This window comes from Lygodium microphyllum, chromosome 16 (genome assembly GCF_053477565.2).
Source record: "Lygodium microphyllum isolate KBCC chromosome 16, Lygodium_microphyllum_v1.1.10, whole genome shotgun sequence".
Lineage (NCBI taxonomy): Eukaryota > Viridiplantae > Streptophyta > Polypodiopsida > Schizaeales > Lygodiaceae > Lygodium > Lygodium microphyllum.
In genome coordinates this window covers 94,718,027-94,736,283 of record NC_141150.1, presented here as the reverse complement: position 1 = coordinate 94,736,283, position 18,257 = coordinate 94,718,027, and the positions used below count along the sequence as shown (strand labels likewise).

Sequence of the window (18,257 nt, the reverse complement as noted above, 5' to 3'; positions counted from 1 at the left end):
AATTGACATTCAAATGCATCGCTATACGTGTTGCTTTTGCACATAATTTATGTGACATCGTCAATAATGGACATCACTTATACAATATAAGTGTATATTTGCAATGATGAGCATGGAATAAGCAACATCTATGATTAAAGCATGTTAAAGGTGGCAGTAGGTAGTGGCCTTTAAAGCTAAGAGCCACTAGCTGTGCATTAAGGAGCAAATGGGTACAGAAGTAGTAAAGATTACCTAGCATGGCACATGAACTAAGAGAATGTCTCACTGTAGGTAGCAATCTATATAAAGAAAGAGAGAAAATCATTGCCCCTGAGCTTCTCAAGGAAGTAGGCCCTTAGCTTATGGGATGCAACTATAGAAGCTTTCCAAATTGAGGGAGGCTTTGATACCATGTTACAAAACATGGTAGAGCACAAGACAAATAGGAGATTGAGGGAAGAAGAAGAATGGAAATACCATGTTACAAAACATGGTAGAGCACAAGACAAATAGGAGATTGAGGGAAGAAGAAGAATGGAAATACCATAATGAAATGGAGAAGACCTTGATTGATTCATGGTTGAGCAAGTACATCTCTTTATAGGTTTTTAGCTTGGGTACGCATTGCTCTCTTTGCTTATGGGATTTGGTTACATGTGCCTCTAGCACTTGTGTCTTCTAGCACCACATACATTTTAACATTAACAACCTTGTTTTTTGGGATGTCCATGTATTTTCATTACAATTTTTACTTTTTTCCCTTTTTGGTCTTGACACATGGCACCATAGGCTACCATTCTTTTGATAATTTTATATAAAGATAGATATGCTTAAGAGAGAGAAAATACCTCCCTTTTAAGGGGGGATGATGTTGAGCAACCACCAAGTTCAAACTGTAGATTAATACTATTACCATAACTTGAGTGAGCGAAATCCACTTGCATGTGTTTAGACTCTAGTTGCATCATGTTGGGTTGTAGTAGGGATAGTGGGGGGATTAACCTCACTTCTATATAGTCACACATAGAGAAATTGGGGGGAGTGGGGTTTGCCGAAACCCCCATACATGTTACTTAACCAAAAGAAAAAGGAAGTCTTAACATACCTCTAGTAATGCTAACCAATGGGAGGAAGCCTAGACTATTAGTGGACATGGAGTGATGGAAATTTACCAGATGGAAGAACCTAAACAAGTTGCCATTTATACACAAAACAAAGATTATTTAGCATCCAAGGCACCTTTGCAATTAAATGAACCTTAATCGTTCATTCTCCCTCTTACCCCCACTATACCTCATTGACTCGGCTCTTAGTCTTTCTTGGACTTAAAACCTTTTCAAGTTCTTTAGGGACATGAATGTAGGTATAAGCAGAGAAACCTTTTCAAGTTTTTTAGGGACTTGAATGCATGTATAAGTAGAAGTTCCTTTTAATGCCATACCATTTGTGGCAACTTATTAGATTCCCTCTCATATGCTGCACACATGACCACAAAAGGCTTCACCACAATTGTGGTAATCCTATGTGGCATGGAAAAATTCTTCGCCATGGGTCTACTGCATGTGTTTCTAATCACGATGAGGAAATAATGTGTTTATTTGTGCAATCATAGTTCAACTCCCCTCCCTTACCATAGGCCAAAAGGCCATTTGCTCGTACAAGAATTGGGTGCTATGATGAGCAGTCGCTTATTCCATTCTCGGAATCACAAGACTATGGTTTTTGAACAGTCGTGTGGTAAATGAGCAACTACAATCGAGCTTTTACTTAACTGCAGGGAGGGAGCGCCTCAAGTCTGTTAGAACTTAATGTACTTACGAAGAGTGAGCACAACTTCGCTGGTAGAATCTTGTACGACTGGCGACTCGCGAGCGAGAGCGATCCCTGGCATGGAGCTATGGCGGCATAGCTCCCTCACCACGCTATCAGTTCTGGCGATTCTAGTGCTGTCGACGGGCAGCATCGTACGGCACGACGCAGAGGAGGAAGAGAGAGCGGTAGAGCGCTTTCGCGAGTACCTGCGCATCCGGTCTGACCAGCCCCACCCCGACTACGACGCCATCGCTGGCTTCCTGCTCGACCAGGCCCGCTCCATCGGCTTGCAATCCCGAACCCTGGTGTTCGCTGACAAGAAGCCCTTGCTCCTCTTCTCCTGGACTGGTAAGAATCCCTCCCTCCCCTCCGTCCTACTCAATTCGCACACCGACGTCGTCACGGCCGAGCCTCAGAAATGGCTCCACAGCCCCTTCGCCGCACATATGGATGCCTATGGAAATATCTATGCCCGTGGCTCACAGGACATGAAGTGCGTTGGCATGCAGTACCTCGAAGCCATCAGAGTGCTTAAGACCGATCTTGGATTCCAGCCCCTGCGCACTCTCCACATCTCCTTTGTGCCAGATGAGGAGATAGGTGGCAAAGATGGCATGGGTAGCTTTGTTCAGTCGTCGGTCTTCTCTGATCTCAATCTGGGTATCACACTCGATGAAGGCTTTCCATCACCTGGATCGGAGTACCGTGTCTTTAATGGCGAGCGATCGCCCTGCTGGTTTGTCATCAAAGCAACAGGAGCTCCAGGCCATGGATCCAAGCTTTATGATAACAGTGCGCTTGAAAACCTGATGACGAGTTTCGAATCCATTACCCGCTTCAGGCAGGCGCAGTTTGCCCTTGTGAAAACCGGCCGTGCTGCAGAAGGAGAGGTTACATCCATCAACCCTGTGTACCTGAAGGCCGGGACACCTTCTCCCACTGTGAGTAGGGGTTCACTCTGTAATTTGGGTCCCAAGTGTGTTGTTGAGAAGATGCGGTCTGATGTATTATTGCACTCAGGGATTTGTCATGAATATGCAACCATCTGAAGCAGAGGCAGGCTTTGATATGCGAGTGCCTCCTTTTGCCGACATAGTGGCCTTACAAGCAAGGATGGAATACGAATGGGCACCTGCATGGAGGAACATGTCTTACAGGGTAACTAGCATGCACTTTCAGAATATACTAAGGATAAACATGTGGATGTTGTTACAAGCATTGTTTCTGGCTTTTCTGGCTTGATCAACATTATCAAGATGAGTATGACTGCATAGCTGCATCAATTCCTATAGTAGCTGTGAGATGTGTGTAGCAAGAATTGAATTATGTAAGTGCTTCTTCATTAACTCTATTTAATTGCTAAGATTTGTCTGGTGCAGTTCAATCCGAAAATGTCTTTATCATCCAGTCAGGGTGTCCCTCTCATCACTGCTGCAAATGAGTCAAATCCATGGTGGATCCTGCTGAAAGAGGCTGTGCTGAGGGCTGGAGGTGAACTGAGGGAGCCAGAGATTTCTTCTGGTACCACTGATAGCCGCTATGTGAGGGAGAAAGGCATTCCAGCCTTTGGGTTTTCTCCTATGGCTAATACACCTATTCTACTTCATGACCACAATGAGGTATCAAACATTCATCTCTTGATTGCTTCCTATCGTGAATACATTGAGAGTTTTCATGACAGGTTAAAGGCCTTGAGAGTTCTACAAATGGTATAGTATATCTGAGTGAATGCTGTCCTGTTTTGCTTTCCTTTTAAGTCAATTCAGCGTTTTACATATCAAATGGAAGCTGTCCACATGGCTAACATCCGTTAGCCATTGGCTTGAACTGTCTTCCCAAGACGGGATTTTGGCTTGTATCTAGGATAAGAAATGTCACAAGGCTGCACTTTACTCTCTACTTTGATTCTAAATTGGCATCCTCTGTAGTATTTCTTAATTCCTGATTAAAATCACAAATGTTGATCTAATAGATGATTTGATTATATCTGCTGTCCTGTACCTTTAAATTTGATCAAAGTTGAATCTGGTGTATTTTGGGGACTGCAGATTGATGATTTTCTCATGTTGTGTTGCATACAGTTTCTGAATAAACAAGAGTATCTGAAAGGGATTAAGGTGTATGTGGAAATCATCAAATCCTTTCTGTCGTGGGATGATCATGGACCTGCAGATGCGGCTTCGCAAGCTGAGCTATAGGATTGCCGACAAATGAAATTCTTCACGAAATGGTTGGGTTTTGCCAAATTGTATTTTGTCCAATGCCCAAGGTCCCCTTCGACTAGTTAGTGCATCATTTTCATGTATTTGTAGATCTGTATTTTTGATGTATGATAAATGTTTACATTCTAACTCAGCTACTGTTGAAAAGTAGTTTATATTACAATCAACTGTACGAAAGAAGAATTTCAGCTTCCATAAAAAATATACCAAAATATCAGCAAATTAGAGTCAAGTGTGCTTTCTTTCTTAAGTAACATGACCACTCTAAAAAGTTGAATTGTCCTTCAAGCAAGCCAAGATAGAGATTCTTCTAAATGTTCTCCTAGATAGAGAATCTTCTGAATATTCTTTGATTAGAGATGAAACTATACTAAGATTGCTCTTGCGCCTTAAAAAGTAAATTAGCATTTTAGCATTCTACATCTTTCTCAAAATGACAACATTGAGAATGTTACAAACGTTCATTTCTTCTTCAATGAATATTCCTCTATTTGTGTAGTTATTCATTAAGACCTTTCATAGAGGTAGGTTAAGTTGAGTGATTTTCTAGACTTTGCTCCTCTTTCATGCCATGATTGGATTTTGTAGCAAAGCATTGCATCCACTAAGCGACTATTTTTTAGAGATAGCTTCACTCCTATAAATTAGTCCTCGTCTTTATCTTGGAGAAGATATATGAAAAATACATTGTTTTACAACAACTTCCAAAGGATTTTTTGTCATTGTTTTTGTGTCTATGGTAATAAATTACATAAAGAAATGAGTATTTAATGGATAATTAAGAAAGCTGTCTTCGTATGTCAAATATAAATGTGTTAAGATAATTAGATAACTAAAACACATCCTTGAGGCTAGGCATCTTCTCAAACAAGGATGCTGGGCTTCATAAGAAGAGATTCCTCTTGAAGCAAGTCAAGCTACTTGAAGCACTGCAGAGACAACTTGTAGAAAATATACTATTTTAGATTTTTTTAAACCCTGCATTAATGAGAATCAAGTGTCACCTATATGAGCTGAAAGTACGCCTTATGAGCTTCATTTTCACATGTCATACACCTCAATCAGAGCTGCCCATAGGAAGTTATGACCAATTTTCTCCAGCAAGCATGTTGTGGATAGCATGCTGTCCACTATTTGTCAGCCCCTAATTGTCAAGAATTGGTGGTCCAAACTCATATGCTATCAACTTATACATGTTGTATGTATCATACACACATTTGGATTCCCCAATTCCACATGAGATTGCACTTCCCTATACCGATATTCTCCTTTGTAATGCTGAACAGAGTAGTACTCTGTGGCCCCCCTTCCCCTCTGAGCCACATCAATAAGTCCTCTTTCTTTTTTTTGAGGGAAAAAACCTTTGGGACTGGGATGAAATGTAAAAGAGTGGGGATAGATGGGTAGGACATGGGTTAGCACGGGAATACCCAGTTTTATTGACAGGGTATTTAAGGTGTTGAGAGACCCAATTAGGGCAGTTATCAATAATCAAGTCTCTTTTACCCTTCCTTCTAGCTTTCATGCTTCCCTTCTCTTTCTCTTTCTTTTTCTTTCTCTCTCTTCTGCTAGTATTTCTCTCTCTTCTTCTCTCATCTTCTTCCTGTTTCTCTCTCCTCTCTCCTCTCTGCAGTCTCTCCCTTCTCTCCTTCTCTCCCCTAAGTCTCCTTCATTACATTTACCAAAGTGTACAATCATTAACCAAATCATATCTTTGATCAATAAAAAAGACCATTAACATGTTATCATTTTAGAAATATACTATCAACTTGCTTTTGCATAAGTAAAGCTTTAGATTATCAATCAAAAATTAATATCTATACAATAATCTTGTATGATAAAATATGAAAACTAAAATTTTGAAATCCTAGTATAAGTTAGTAGATCTACAAGTACTATTTAGTATGTGACACAATTAAAGAGATATTTATATTTTTCATAACATTATATATATATATATATATATACATATATATCTAACAGTAAAATATTGAGTATACTAGTATGAGCTAGTGCATTTGGTGAATGCTTAACTACAATATACAAAACAATATGACAGATTGAGAGACCTCACTTCAAGAAAAGTGAAAATTGTTTTTATCTACAAAACCTATAGTGATCCAACACATAAATAGCTTGTCTTATACATCCACAGCTTGTTCATATTCAAGGTATTGCTCTTGCTCTTTGGCCTTTTTTCCATCATCACTATTACTATCATCATTATCTTTTTTTCAATTCTCCTCAATTACTTCAACAATTTCAATATCAACAAGCTCTACAAATTCTCATGGTTCATTAGATAGAGGAGGCATGGGCTCTTTAGATGCATGCATGACCTTCTCAATGTCTGCTATATGACCTTTGCACCTACTTCTTGATCCTCATCTGGCAATTCAAGGACACCTTGAATTCTCATCTTAATAAATGCCACTTGAAGGTCATTCTTCTCCACAATCTTACAATATATTCCTTTCTAAATAGTACACGCGATTGTTGTTTCTATTGATGATATAAAATTTAAATATATTATTTAATTACCAAGAGCTATATATATATTTGCTATGTTATTTAGACATTTCTTCTTAATAGAACAACTATATATACACTTGTCCCTTACAAAAATCAAATAACCAATCATCTTGTGTTGAAAATAAGTCAAACACCCAATCATCTTGTGTTGAAAATAAGTCAAGCAATCTATTGATCAACCTTTGTGGCTTTTGATATTGAGTTCACCATAGACTTGCTGCCATCCACGTGTTTTAGTTTTCTTGTGATGACTAGATACTTAAAGATGTTCTTTGTATTTATTTCAATTGAATGTGCTTTGACTATTTTCTTCTCTACTTCATCCCAATATCCTATGAAGATAATCTCAAAGTAACTCTTGAATCGGAATTGAGGTGTGTGGTCAATATTGGTCTGCTCCCTACATAAAAAGATACTTATCTTTAGCATATAAAAACATCAATATATACAAGACTATATATTATTTTGGGTAGAGAGTAAAGAAATTATACCAAATGAAAGATTCTGCTCTATGTAATTCATTTTTGAAAGCAAGTGCCACACTACTAGCTTGGTGTGTAGTACTGTTAAAGATAACAAATCTAAACAATGGAGAATTTGTTATTTTCTTGAAGTTTTTTATCGTCTTCTACGAGACTTCTTTGAATGTGAAAGCCTTATCATCATTAATAGATCCCATCATGTTAAATCCATATGGTAGATTTGCAATTGTAGAGGTAAAGTAATGTGGATCTACTAATTTATCTAAGTTATTCACATCACCATGGATAACTTTGTAACGTATCTCCTGTAGTGGATGTTACGGATGATAGAAAGAACACATCTCCACATCATTATCAGGGAGAGGATTGGAGAGAGAGAAAGAGGAGAGAGAAGACTATAGAAGAGAGAGACAAAGAGATGCAGAAGAGAGAGAAAGAGAGTGATCAGGAGAGAGAAAGTCTAAGAAAGGAGAGAGAAAGATAGAAAGAGAGAGAAGGCAACCATGAAAGTTGAGAGAGAAAGAGAAGATGAAGGAGACTTGTATTATGATAATGATCCCCAAAAATCAAGTCCCTTATACCTTTTGTACTAGCTAGTGTACCTATTATTTTATCCCCATTATTTTATTTCCCCTCTCTTATATTCTATCCCCATCCAAATGTTTTTGCCCTCAGAAACAAGTTGGGCACTTATTTAAAAAATATAGGGTAGGAGCTACTACTCTGCTCTGCTGTAGACATTATAAGGTTTATATGATAGAATGAAGGGTAATTGTTGATATATAAAGTGTCATTGATCAAGTATGATATATAGATATGATTGGGGAATAATAAAATTTAAATCTTGGACCATATTCTTTAAGAAAATGAAGGCTACATGTAGTGGACAACATGTTGCCTACTACAAGACCCCGCTGTAGTAAATTTGAGATAAATTTATGTAGAGAACTCCAATCAAGGTGTTCGATACATAGAAACAAAGTTTTTAACAAGGACTGTCAGCCTGTGTATGGCACTCAATGCTATCCACAATTCAAAATAAAATCTGGTTCAAAATAGAAGGCCGCCTACAAATTGTTTGGATTGGAACAACCCACAATTAGCTAAACTTCAACCAAATTAGCTTCCAAAAGATGGGAAAAATCTTCCATAATTGAAATTGGCCTCTAAAAAGCTTCCTCATATTCATTGGCAACTTGCACCTTAAGAGGTTGCTGTAATTCTATGGGAAAATACTTCAGCTTATCCATGACTACTCTATTGATGAAGCTATGTGTACTGCCACTGTCTATCAATATAAACACATAATTTCCATGAAATTTTCCTTAAATATGCAGTGTAGTAAGACTTTTTGATCCTATCCAAGCATCCAATGAGATAGAAAAAATAGTGGTAGCATGTTAATCACTCTTTCCACCCATATCCAAAGACATATGACTACCTGGATCAAAAGAAAAGGTGTTTGTAGGGTCAATGAATTGTTATTGACCAAATTCCTCATCAATATCATCAGTTTTAGCAGTCCTCATTAAGGCATTTGCATCTGCATGATTATCATCTAAATCTTCAAATACCAACATACTTTGAACCTTTACTTTTACATTTCGGTAGGCATATTTTCTTGTATATTTTTCACCACATTCAACGTAAAGTCATTTCCCTTTTCTTTCCTTATACAAGTCTATAGGAATGGAATTTTGGTTACCAAAAGCTAAAGCATTTTTATTCTTATTTTTCCCTTGTATATTATCCATTCTTGCATTGTTTGATGTCCTAAAATTACCTTGCTATCTTGAAGCATTGAAGGTGGGGTATGTGGGGATTTTAGGAGTACTAAATGGCATGTTGCTACCACCATAACTAGCCCCAAACTATCCCTCTCTCATAGTAGCTCTTTGCTATCCAAAAGATGACTACATAAGCCCTCTTTGCTGTCCAAAAGATGGTTGGGATACTCCCTTTGCTATCCAAATGTGATTGAAATGAAGTATCCCTATGATACTTTAGAGAATACCTTTTAGCCAACTCAATAGCCTTGAAAAAATCTAAAGGAGATTGTGTTGAAATATCAGCACTGTGACCATTGGGGATCTAGCCCATATATGTATTTGTGTAGCTTGGAATCATCACTAATTGATTCCACATACATGGTGAGGTTGAGAAATTGATTGGTGTAGTCCCAAATAGTGAGACCATGCTGTTCTAGGCTATACCATTGACGAGAAAGCTTCTCTTTTTCCACGTGTGACACAAAAACTTGCACCATAAGTGGCTTGAATGCATCCCAAGTGCCTAATTGTTGATTTTCTCTTTTGATATATTGCTATCATGTGTGAGAAAACCCTTCCAAATGTATAGTGGAAAAGTGATTCTTTTGGTTGTTGCTCCTTGGCAAAGTAATCCTCAAGTTTTGAGAGCCACTGTTCAAGTTTAGTGGTGGATGATGATTGACCATTGAGCTTAGAGAAAATGATCTTATCCCTTAGTTCCCATTCATGGTGAGAGGGCTATCCAAACTATACAAACTATCCAAACTGAGGTTGATCAGTATGGTTGCCAAGGAAGGTGCTATTATTGGAATAATTTCTTCCAAAAGAGTGCTAAAATCTTGTGGAAGGCATGGGACCTTGTGGAACTTGAAAAATACCCCATAGTGCATTGCCCATTGGTTCTTCTTGTGCCTATGTGAAGGCTCCCCATGCTCAAAACTACTAGTAGGAATATCCATTTTTCCCAAGATACCTTGAGAGCTTATATTTACTAATGGGAGAGTCACTCTTTCAGCATGTACATGTGATATGTCCTCTTGATCTTTTCCTTTCATCTGAAATTCCATCCACTTAGTGAATTGGCTAAACAATATATCCATCTTGGCTCGTATTTGACACATTTCATTCATCATTTATGCATGGTTGACTATGTTTACTACTATGCCCGCGATCACAGCTTCATGTTTTTCCATCATGGTTCTATGTCTTTCAGCATGCCTTGTTTTGTGCAGATATAAGGTGTGATTTAGAGCACTAAGGCTTCCCATGTCTTGCAAATACTCTTCATAATTGACTCCATGATTGTTTCTAGCTTGTAAGTCCATGGCATCCCTAATTTGTTAGTGTACATCCTCATTTGCATTTGCTTTTCCCTTATTCCCTGCCATTGTAAAGTGCAATCCAACCCGACCCCCTGCCACAAAAATGGTAATATCTTGAGCTACACAACTTTGATTGTAGAAATTTTTGACTCAAATCAAAGATCTTGATCCCCTCTATTCAATGAGAATAAGCATGCAATAATAGGTTTTATAGAGAATTTTTTGTAATAAGAAATGTGTGGTCGAATTGTATAGTCTGGTACCCTATTTGTAGCTACTGTAAGAGGCCTCTTTGGATATGTAAATACCTTGTGAGATCCAAATGAAGCTTCCAAACTAAGAAAGTGTCTTGGTAAGACCTTTAAGCACCCTACGAGACCTACACTTTTACTCTTGGGATGAAGTACACCTCTGTAATTGCAAGCAGAAAGCTCACAACACCTTGTAGGAGTAAAGAAAAGGTTGGGAAGTGGTCTATCCTTTACTGTATGACTGAAACCTTTGTCATAATGGCATGATACATTGCCAACATAGCCCAAACCATTGCTTGCATTAGCACAACACTACCTCTCTTAAACATGAGCATCCCATTGCCAAAATAATCAAGCATATACATCACATAAGTAGCCCAAGCATAATCATTCCAATGCCAATGAATTCATATACATTCTCAAGAGTGCATCTTTGTACATCCTCCACCATGATGCATCCCATATATGAATCTGCCATGATCAGTGGTTTTTAGCTGGTGAGAGTCCAGCACTACCTGGGCCCCTGAACCGGGGTGCTAGGTGCCTATCCACGCTCCACCCATTGGGAGGAGTCTTCCAAGGGCATTGGTCCGGAAGGAAGTAGTGAAATCATAAGCTAGTGGTACAGGGTTCCACCTTTGAGTCTGATTAGGCACCCGGATTAAAAAAAAAAAACAAACAAAATACATCAGTGCCACATGATGGCTTGCTAGATCTCTATTATCCAAAGGACACTTGCACTCTCACCTAAACTTAAAAATGTGAGGGCTTCAAGATGCAGGGAGGTGTGCAAAGTTCTTCCTTGGCCAAGTTGTGCACCATTTCCGGATCTTCGATGTGAGGGAGGGTTAACTCTCAATAGTTCCATATCTCACCGGGCATCTGCTTTTCCTCATGGGAATATACATGGCAATGGTATGCTAAGTTTAAAAATTAGCATGAACAGCATGATTTAAAATCAAAATTTCAATCTATTCCATGAGATCCAGGGAATTGAGAATATAATAAAATGAAAAGGGATAGGTGAAGGGCTTACCACACAATGACTCATTACTTGCTTACCCTTATTATAATGGATTTCTCAATAATTCTTATACTTAGTCAAATTGAAACAAAATGCCAAATGATTAAGGTTAAGAAAGAGTGTCAATAACAATAAATTTTTAGTAATAAACAACTCATTCCAATAGTGCAAAGAAAGCATAATTATAGGATTGAGGTAAAATGGGCAACATTCAAGCAATCAAGCCTTCACCTAGTGCATCAATCAGCTCTTGAATCTCTCCAACAAATGAAATAGGCTCAAGAAGAGGATGAATTGAGAGAGAGATCAAGAACCAAATACCTCATAATGCTCGATGAAGATAGATGGTTCAATCAATAGCCATAGCTTCCAAGATAGTAGCCCTTATGCTCCATAATACTCCATAATTGCAATGCTCAGAAATGGATGGCCTCTTGATACTTGAAGATGAAGATTTCTTCAAATGGAAAGAAAGAGGGAGCAATAAGATAGCTCACTACTTGCAGTAGAAGGTATACGGGTGGTCTTCCAATAGGATGATCCATAATGGCTTTCAATGCTCAATGCTTGCAAAATCTCCATGTGTGCCTATGGCTGTAGAAAGGATTTCCAACCTCTAAAGAGTTAAAGCTCCTTATCTTGAAGCCTTCTTGATATGCATTCCATAGCCACTACTATTTATACTTTGCTATGAGAGAATGAGGCTCAAGAATTGGAGAATGTAAGAAAATCTTGGCTTGGGTGGAAGGGGGAAAGGTTATAGATAACTCTTAGAGCCATTTAAAGTCAAGAAAAGCCTTGAATGATGAAGATTTTGATAGATTTTTCATACTGTCCAAAATTGTCAAGAACTGTGGTAAGAGCACATAGATACAAAAAGAGGGTTTGGCACCGCATGATGGTTCTTAAAGAGACCCTTTCAACCTCCTTCTCCTACAAACACATTCAGGTAGCACTTGCCAAACACCATAGTGGAAAGCCTAAAGAGGGAACCATTCTTGAAGGGCAAGAGGTTGATATGCTTGGCTTATGGCTTGCCCCATGGAATTTGGTCCTTCTTAGTCTCTAAAGGGTGCTTGCATTATTGGATTGTTGCACATGACTATCCGGACTGTTGTCTTAATTGAGACCCTTTCATGTCTTGGTGATGATATCCGCTAGTGCTCCCATAACATCTTCTCTATCCAAATGGGTTCCCATCGACTGGAAGACATCTATCACATGCTTTTCCATTGAGTTTGATTACTCTAGTTCATAAAGGAGTGGTTTCCATGGAATCTAGGGGGACAAGTTTATCCCAACTCATAGTGCTATGGACTTTGGCATTGCTCGCTTCAATCGTTTCTTCTTTGGGAATCAATGAAGAACTTATGGAACATCTGTACTTAGAAGAGTGCATTAATGATGTCTAAAAAGTGTATTGTCACATTCCTCAATCCTCAGAAAGGATGCTTGATGCCCCAAAACTGGTTGATGATTATTATTTAAATTTTCTGGGATTGGAGGACCAAAAATGTTGTAGTAGTTGCTCTAGATGGGAACCAAATTTTTGTGGGCATGTTTTATCATCTAGAAGTTGAGACAATAGATGAATTAGCCATGATGGATGGATCAACCGATTAACTGTATCGATTTGGAGATCACCGAGTAGCAGCAGTAAAAGCCCTTGCATGGTATTCTTTCCAAGTAAACCTCCTTGCATCAGGTGGTGGAATAGTTGATCGGTGTATAAAACTATGGAACACACAAACAAGATGTTGCTTAAACATCCTTGACACCGAGTCTTAGGTTTGTTCACTCATGTGGAGCAAGCATCATAAGGAGATCCTTAGCAGTCACGGTTAGAACAAAAATCAGTTGTGTCTTTGGAGATATCCTTTGATGCTCAAGATTGTAGAGCTCATTAGGCATACTACTCGTGTGTTGCACCTTGCTCAAAGTCTGGATGGGAGCATGGTTGTATTAGCTTTTGTAGCACTGATTGTTGCTAACGAAAGCCTTCAATGTTGCATGTCTTCTTCTTGGAAATGTCCATTGGTCACTCTATTGGTCCGTACCATGTCTGTACATATGTACTTGAAGTTCTTCAATTTATGTGAGTAAAAAGGAAGAACTTAAATGAAATGTGGCTAACTGGATCAAGAACTTGAGATGCTTTGATATCAATTGTCAATGAGAGGACTGGAGAGAGAGAAAAAGGAGAGATAAGAGTATAGAAGAGAGAGAAAAAGAGATGCAAAAGAGAGTGACGAGGAGAGAGAAATACTAGAAAAGGAGAGAGAAATATAGAAAGAGAGAGAAGGCAACCATGAAAGCTGAGAGAGAGAGAGAGAGAGAGAGAGAGAGAGAGAGAGAGAGAGAGAGAGAGAGAGAGAGAGAGAGAGAGAGAGAGAGAGAGAGAGAGAGAGAGAGAGAGAGAGAGAGAGAGAGAGAGAGAGAGAGAGAGAGAGAGAGAGAGAGAGAGAGAGAGAGAGAGAGAGAGAGAGAGAGAGAGAGAGAGAGAGAGAGAAGATGAATGAGACTTGTATTATGATAATGATCCCCAAAAATTAGGTCTCGTACACCTTTTATACCGGCCAGTGTAGTTGGAGTTTTATCCCCATTATTTTATTTCCCCTCTCTTAAAATCATTAGGTTGTGCTACATATTTCTCCTTTAATAATTTGCGTGATCTGTCTTGCTTTGCCCTCTCCAAATGGATCAAGAACTATGGAGGGCAATCATCACCTTGTAATGTCGATTGTCCTTTTCCATTTATTTTGCCTTTGGCTAGTTTTTTAAATAAAAAAAGAAAATGATTACTCTTTATACACTACAACTAAGTTATATTTCAAGATAAGAAGCATCAATACTTACCCAATCCCTGAATGCTAGGAAGAAATCTTTTAGGACATTCATAGAGCTAGACTCTAAATATTCACAAGTAACTTCATCCCATGAAGAACAATTGAGGTGCTTTGTCATCATCTCTTGTATTTTCATATAAACTTTATGTTTGCAAATAGAAGTATTTTCTTAGTATTTGAAAGAGTAGACTATAAAATAAAATAAACATATTGAAAAGAAAACTTACGAGTTCAGCTCATGGACCATCTCATCTAAGGAGAGTTCCTTTGCTATTACCCTAGATAAGGTGAATATAAGAACCCTCTCATCCTTTACACCTTGAAGAGAGTGCCATGGTAACAACTTCATATCATGAGCAAGCTCTTCAATGGACACATCTAGCTTCTTAGACTTTCCCTTCAAATTTACATTTGCATCATCTTGAGCCTTCTTTAACTTCTAACCTTTTAATTGCTTACCTTCTCAAATGCAGAAGATTTGATCTTGTAAATCCCAAATTTGGTCCGTTCTAAATGCAAGTTGGAGCATTGGATCATACTTACGGAAACCCTATGTCTTTGAGTTCTCATCAATTACCACACCAATCTCTAATAAGCATAGTCTTCCAAGATTCATGTCTACATTTCCATACTTTTGCATATACTCCTCATATTTTTCATGAGAACGTCTTATCTTCTCAATGAAGGACATTTTTCTCCTATTATCATTGTCATTATTGTGATTCGAGGCCAAAAGCTTTGCTTCTTTAAAATTCAAACCTGCATACACTTTACAGTCAACATATTTAAAGTGATGTGTATGAGGATAGTCTTCTAGAAGCTACCTAAATTTACTGGGGTTACCTCACTAGTTGGAGACCTCTTATGATACTTAATATGGTATATAAAATCTTTGCCAAAGTAATGGCAAATAGAATTAAATTCATCCTTGGTTGTGTAATGCAATATTTGCAATAGCATGGATTCATACATATGGGAGATGCATCCATTATGCCATCTTAAACTTGATGTTCTCAATGGATCATGCTCTCTCACTGTAGTTAGATTTGTACCACACACACACACACACACACACACACACACACACACACACACACACACACACACACACACACACACACACACACACACACACACACACACACACACACACACACACACACACACACACACACACACACACACACACACACACACACACACACACACACACACACACACACACACACACACACACACACACACACACACACACACACACACACACACACACACACACACACACACACACACACACACACACACACACACACACACACACACACACACATGCTCCCCCCATCCTAAATACACATGCACACACAATCTATTTACGATGTGTGTGTGTTTGTGTGTTCTTATAAACATATGTATTAGGCTTGATAAATCAAACTCGAAGGAAAGTATTACCTTAGTGTCAAGGTTCTCTTCATGCTTCATAGGCATCCATCTAGGCATTCATATTATAACACATCCTTCAACACCTTTAGCATGAATGTTCAGTTTGGGTTGACTTTCGAGGCCTTGGTGGATGGGGAGTTGAGTGTGCTCATTGGAGCATTGGGAAGAACCCTCTAAGTCTCATCAACTATTGTATCTAATGGATCAGTTCTTAAAGTTGAGAAGAGGGTTTGTATCTTATGCGATTGTTGGAGAAAACCAATCTCTGAGATGTTGGAACTCTTTGATGCTAACAACATCAAGTCACTTGTGGATTTCAAGTTTTCCACATTTTTAAATATGTGTTTCATCTACTTGTGGATGTCAAATCCCTTAGCATTGATGGCATTTTAATTGAAGTGTATCAATGCCTTTGAAATGTTTGCTCCAAGGATTTATGCATACTACTCCATAAAACAAGAATTGGAGGGGAGTTTCTAAAGGAGCTTAACAAAGGTCTTATAAAGTTAAATATAAAGTCATTTAATGGAGTTATCTCACTAGTTGGAGACCTCTTATGATGCTTAATATGGCATATAAAATCATGACCAAGTAATGGAAAATAGAATTATGTTTATCCTTGGTTGTTTAATAAATTTGGAATACCATGGATTCGTGCATGGGAGATGCATCCACTATGCCCTCTTAAACCCGAAGCTCTCAATGGGTCATGCTCTCTCACTCCAATCAAAGATTTGTACCTCATACACATAGAAACACACACACACACACCTCCTCCCACCCCAAGCACACACGCACATACAATCTACTCACAATTGGGATGTGTGTGTGTGTGTGTGCTCTTATAAACATATGTATTAAGGCCCCGGGTAGTTCACTATATGTATACCCTCTATATCACGTGTGTTCAAGCCCTATTTATAAATATCCTTATCTGTGAAATTTTCCTTAATAAAACATAACCCTTTTCTATTCAATCTGTAAGCAACCCCTTTATATTGGACTATTTTGTATGTGAAAAATGTGTAAAAATGGTATTTTAAAAATCCCTTATGTTGAACCCATGTGGTACATACATATATTTATAACTGACCTCCTCGCAATTTAGTCTTGATGCATCAAAGTTGAAGGTAAGTATTACCTTAGTGTTAAGGTTCTCTTCATGTTTCTTAGAGATCCATCTAGGCATTCATATTATAGCATATCCTTCACCACCTTTAGCATGAATCAAGGTTCTCTTCATGCTTCTTAGACATCGATCTAGGCATTCATATTATAGCACATCCTTCAACACCTTTAGCATGAATCAATGGAGAAACCATAACACCTTCTTGTCCTCCTTATGTAGCCCTACTCAAAAACAATGCACATTTTCTTTTGACATACTTTTGAAAACACATACACACATGCTTTACTACTAGAGTTTTGAATATTTATTACTTATAAAATTGTGAATTCTATTAGGATAAATTTATTACTATAAATACTTCCTATTCTCTTGATGTAGGAGGTGGTGAATAATGTTAGTGGATCTACTCTTCACATTCTTAAAATGTATTTTGTAATATATGTGATGTTTACCATTTAAAAAGGAGCACATATAAAAAAGATAACAAAGTATTTTGTAATGTAACGAGAGTATGTAATAGTTACCATTTAAAAAGGAGCACATGTAAAAACGTTAATGTATATCAATGGTATGCAGCTGGTATTGTGTGATCTATGCATTTACTTTTGTATTACTCTATGTGTTTGTTCCATGCCTTTGTGTGTGTGTGTGTGTGCGGACATGCAAATGCATGATACATATGTGCACATACATACGCATCGATACATTTCTTTAAAATTGTGTATCTATATGAAAATGATGGAGTGTCCCAATGTATATGTGTTGATATGCAATTTTGTGTATTCTCATGCTTTTATAGAATTGAACATATGCATACGTGTATATATGTGGTGCATTCTCATTCTTTTATAGAATTGAACATATGCATATGTGTGTATGTGCAGTGTATACTTTATTAAACTAGTGTAGATACACACAAAAAGTATTTATACACATCATGTATGTGTATATGTGTGTCTCATGTATACAAACACACATGCATACACATTGTACATACATATATCTAGTCAATACCATGAAATATGGATGGGTTCTTAGATTATCTAAGTTCAACTCTATATAGTTACTTCCAATTTCGGTAATTTTGAGATTGTGTTTACAAGCTAGATCCTAAATAACTAGATCAAAGCTTGAATTTATTATAATCTCATATCAAGGACAAGTTGAGAGAAGGGCGAGGGAGAAAAACATGAGAGAGATAGGGTGGAGAGATAATCAAAGAGAGATAAAGAGATGGAAATGAAGGGAGAGAGAAAGGAAGAGAAAGAGAATAAAGGGGAGTAGAAAGGGAGGAAAAGACAAATAGAGAGATGGAGGAAAAGAGAGAGAGAGAGAGAGAGAGAGAGAGAGAGAGAGAGAGAGAGAGAGAGAGAGAGAGAGAGAGAGAGAGAGAGAGAGAGAGAGAGAGAGAGAGAGAGAGAGAGAGAGAGAGAGAGAGAGAGAGAG

At 38.0% G+C, this 18,257-nt stretch overlaps 1 protein-coding gene across 1 annotated transcript; it reads left to right on the top strand.

Annotated features, from left to right (window-relative positions):
* The first annotated feature begins 1,739 nt into the window (after positions 1 to 1,739).
* LOC148023140 (uncharacterized) lies at positions 1,740 to 4,248 on the top strand. The gene is made up of 4 exons (XM_087696130.1): positions 1,740 to 2,735; positions 2,815 to 2,952; positions 3,174 to 3,413; positions 3,876 to 4,248. Exons 1-4 carry the CDS (start codon positions 1,791 to 1,793, stop codon positions 3,990 to 3,992), a joined length of 1,440 nt encoding a protein of 479 aa, XP_087552256.1. The 5' UTR covers positions 1,740 to 1,790; the 3' UTR covers positions 3,993 to 4,248.
* Positions 4,249 to 18,257: the final 14,009 nt, after the last annotated feature.

Coding starts and splice junctions, on each gene's coding strand:
- LOC148023140 (XM_087696130.1), top strand. CDS start 1,791: ATGTACTTACGAAGAGTGAGCACAACTTCGCTGGTAGAATCTTGTACG. Junction 2,736..2,814: donor CCGGGACACCTTCTCCCACT/GTGAGTAGGGGT, acceptor TATTGCACTCAG/GGATTTGTCATGAATATGCA. Junction 3,414..3,875: donor TACTTCATGACCACAATGAG/GTATCAAACATT, acceptor TGTTGCATACAG/TTTCTGAATAAACAAGAGTA.